Genomic DNA, 3,398 nt, shown 5'->3' with positions numbered 1-3,398 from the left:
GGCACAGCGTCACAAATACAACACCCATTTTCCCAACTGAGATTCCATTCATGAATTAAGGATTAATTTAACTAAGCCATTTATACCACAGCAAAAATAAGTTGACCAATCAAGATAATAACTGAAATAAAGGCTAATAAAGTTGATTTAAGTACAATGAAACTAGAAATATATCATGGAAAGAGTGAAATTAAGGAACTAATACGATATTAATACCCGATTGCATCCATTAATTAAAGAGAAAAAAAAAAATTCATGAGTTTGGAAGAAAACCTAACAAGTAAAGTAACATTAAATTGCACTTAAAGTCCACCTGAAAGGTATTGAATTTTCATGTTCTAAGATCCAAATTAATCCCCAATTCCTACGTGTAAATCTTCACTTCCTGAGTCAGCTCCTTCATCTCACATTGTCAAATTAAACTCTTACCCTTTACAGATATTAAATTTTGTTTAATTCAACTTACTGATTTTCTCCCTTGCTCAGCTTCAATCCATAATTTTCCCATAAGTGATCTCCATCTGCCAATAGGAAACGGAAACAGCTATCACTCACTGCATTCCCAACATTTGAATTGGAAGGTGAAGAACTTTCATTTGTTTGACGAAGTCTCACTGTCTCTGTCTCTTCTTCATTGACCTCACAATATCCTCCTTGATTGTACATCAAGTAACTACTGCAGCTTCTTGAATTCTCTTTCCGTTTCTTGTTAGTTTTCTTCATATAATTGTTGATGTTATCCCACTTCTCTTTACACATTAAGCCACTTCTGTCATATCCACAAACCATTCTATCTGCTATTTCCTCCCACATTATCTCTTCAGAACACCCACTTTGTTGAAATCTTTCTTCCATGCTGGTTCTCAGTTGTATCAGCCTTGTAATCTCAGATTCTTCCCAGTTATCACTGACCTCTTGACTCCCATTTTCATTCCGGTTTTCACTTTGTTTTTGAATCTGAGAAGCCATTAGCTCCTCAGGCGATGAGGTCTTGATCAATTCTTTTCCGGTTAAATTTTGCAAGGCCTCCATTAAAGCAGAATCGCGAGCTTCGATCCAAGCTCTCTCTTTAGCCCAGAACTTATGCTCTCTATCGATGCGAGCTTCCTCTTGTCGCCTCCAATCTTCGTCTCTCAAAATCCTCTCTTGTTCCTTCTGTTCAAGAGTGGTAGTAAGTTTCTCCAACCACGACTCTTGTCTCTCCATTAGCTTCCTCATTTGAAAGTCAATAAATTCTTTTATCTTCATCTTCCAGCTCCTTCCTCCTCTTTTCTTCCTCCTTTTCTCGGTTGAATCATTCTCCATAGTGCTTAAATCATTGTCATCTGATGACGATGAATTGAATTCAGAGGAGTTAGAAAGACTAAGGCTATCACAAAGCTTTTGATGAGAGTGAAAGAGCTCTTGATTTGCCTGATTAGTACAAGTGTTGGTTCCAGAATGAAAACGAAGACTGGTTCCAACAAGGTGGGTTTCGGGGACTGAAACTGAATTGCTGGTGTCTCCATAGAGAGCCTCAAGTTGCCTAAAGAATCTGTAGTTCTTTCCATCTTGTCTTCCAGCTTTCCCTTCCTTTGTCTTCTTGTAATATTTATATAAATTTTCAAACTTTTCTCTGCATTTCTTTCCACTCCTTTGATACCCATGTTCCTCGGACATAATCCTGTATAAACCATACAAGAAAACAAATAAAGAAAATTAAGCTTTAAAGAGAAATGAACCCTAGCTTGAAATGCAATTTTTGAAAAAACAAAAAAAAACATAATAATAATATACAGAAGAACAGCCATAAAAGTTCCTTTAGTATATAATCACATGCGCTTTCTTTGCTGTGTTTGTACACTTTGGTCAACTAAAAAAAGTATGACGTTTCAAATTGCCAAACAAAGGCGAGAGAACATAATAAATGTCTGGTTCCATAAGATACAAAACTAGTAGTAGATGATCACTCAACCAAAGAAAGTTGTGCCATCTCTTTTGCAAAAGAAGCTACACATTTTGAAACTGGAAACTGAGCTAGAATTTCAACCATAGAAGCAATAAGCGAACCAGAATGACCAAAGCAAAGAAGAAAACATCACATGGGTCTGAAACTACAACTTCATCACAGTGTAGTCATTTCTAACCCCCAAACCAACCAAAAAAAAAAAAAATTAGCAAGAGTTTTTCTAAAATGAGATAAAGAAGCCCAATGAGAGTGGTTTTTCCACTTAAAATGTCTGGGTAAACAATGAAAAGACATGAATTGAATATCACAGAAAGAGGAAAGAGAAAGAAATAAAATGTTAGTCCCGTATTTCTTTTTCTCTGTAAGCAAAAATAAATAAAGGGTTTTGCTTGAATCTTCTGAGTAAGATGAAGGAGACGCACCCATTGCTTCATAATCGCTAATAACAAGAAAAACCCATAAAGCAGTCACTGATAAAGAATATTAAAAATAATGAAAAATTAGGGCATTGTATTTGTATACCTAGAGACTTCATCCCAAAGAGGACCCTTTTGATTAGCCTCCTTGAACTTGGAATCAAGACGAGATCTGATCTCAAGAAGAGTTAAAGTCTCTTGTCTCGGCCATCTTCCAGTCCCTCCATCTCCTCCAAAAGAACCACCTGCTTCACCTTCAAACCCACTAAAACTTGGAGTAGAAACAGCCGCACTACTAGTTGTATTATTAGTCTTATTATTATTAGTATTACTAGTAATACTAGTAGTAAAATCTTGAAGCCCACGAGGCATCAAGTCGCTCACTTGACGACCCACCATCAACATCTCATAGTGGTGGCCTTGTGGCGTGGGTGTGAGACTCCGATGACCCGGAAACAACTCCGCCGCTTGTGGGATTACAGGAAAATGAGCAGCTCTACCGTTCATGAGCTGCCGTAGATCCGCCATACCACCATAGTCATGGCGATTGTGATGATGATTGTGATTATGATGATCCTCCATTTCCATATGAAGAAGTAGTAATACTACTGGAGACACAACAACCACCTTTTAAATTTTATTTTCAAACCAAAGATTAAAAAGAAAATGAGATATTGCAGCTAGCTAAAAGCTTAAAGAAAGTGAGAGACAAGTAAAGCTTTTATGAGAGAAAGAGAGACGAGAGCGGCAGTCTCGGATCGTGTCGTCCACGAAAAAGCTCCAATTTAAGCACAGAATAAATGGTCCCATCTCAGTTTCAATGGTATGTATGTATAATTTTCATGTACGTATATAGATTAGTATGAGTGTTCATCTCTCTTTGTACAGGGAATCGAAGTGTTGAGTGTTTGAACAAGGAAGTGGAGAGCAAAAACAAGAGATAAATTTACCCCCCCGGGGGTTTAGGTGTAATATAGCCAGATCCTACAGTGTAAATTACCAGAATAGACCCCCTGATTCTAATAGATATTAAC

The 3,398-nt window shown here is 37.2% G+C and overlaps 1 protein-coding gene across 1 annotated transcript; it reads right to left on the bottom strand.

Moving 5' to 3' along the window:
- Nucleotides 1-221: 221 nt before the first annotated feature.
- LOC116132377 (trihelix transcription factor PTL) lies at nucleotides 222-3,092 on the bottom strand. Its single transcript, XM_031418030.1, has 2 exons — nucleotides 2,471-3,092; nucleotides 222-1,663 (listed from the first exon to the last, which is right to left on the bottom strand). Exons 1-2 carry the CDS (start codon nucleotides 2,950-2,952, stop codon nucleotides 463-465), a joined length of 1,683 nt encoding a protein of 560 aa, XP_031273890.1. The 5' UTR covers nucleotides 2,953-3,092; the 3' UTR covers nucleotides 222-462.
- Between the last annotated feature and the right edge of the window lie 306 nt (nucleotides 3,093-3,398).

This window comes from Pistacia vera, unplaced genomic scaffold (assembly GCF_008641045.1).
Source record: "Pistacia vera cultivar Batoury unplaced genomic scaffold, PisVer_v2 Contig250, whole genome shotgun sequence".
NCBI lineage: Eukaryota > Viridiplantae > Streptophyta > Magnoliopsida > Sapindales > Anacardiaceae > Pistacia > Pistacia vera.
Note: the sequence above shows the minus strand (reverse complement) of the source record. Positions and strands in the feature narration are given on the sequence as shown.

What these genes read in the sequence shown, in the direction of transcription:
- LOC116132377 (XM_031418030.1), bottom strand. Translation starts at nt 2,952, where the DNA reads ATGGAAATGGAGGATCATCATAATCACAATCATCATCACAATCGCCAT. An exon ending in CTTTGGGATGAAGTCTCTAG is followed by an intron (nt 1,664 to 2,470) that starts GTATACAAATAC and finishes TGGTTTATACAG; the next exon opens with GATTATGTCCGAGGAACATG.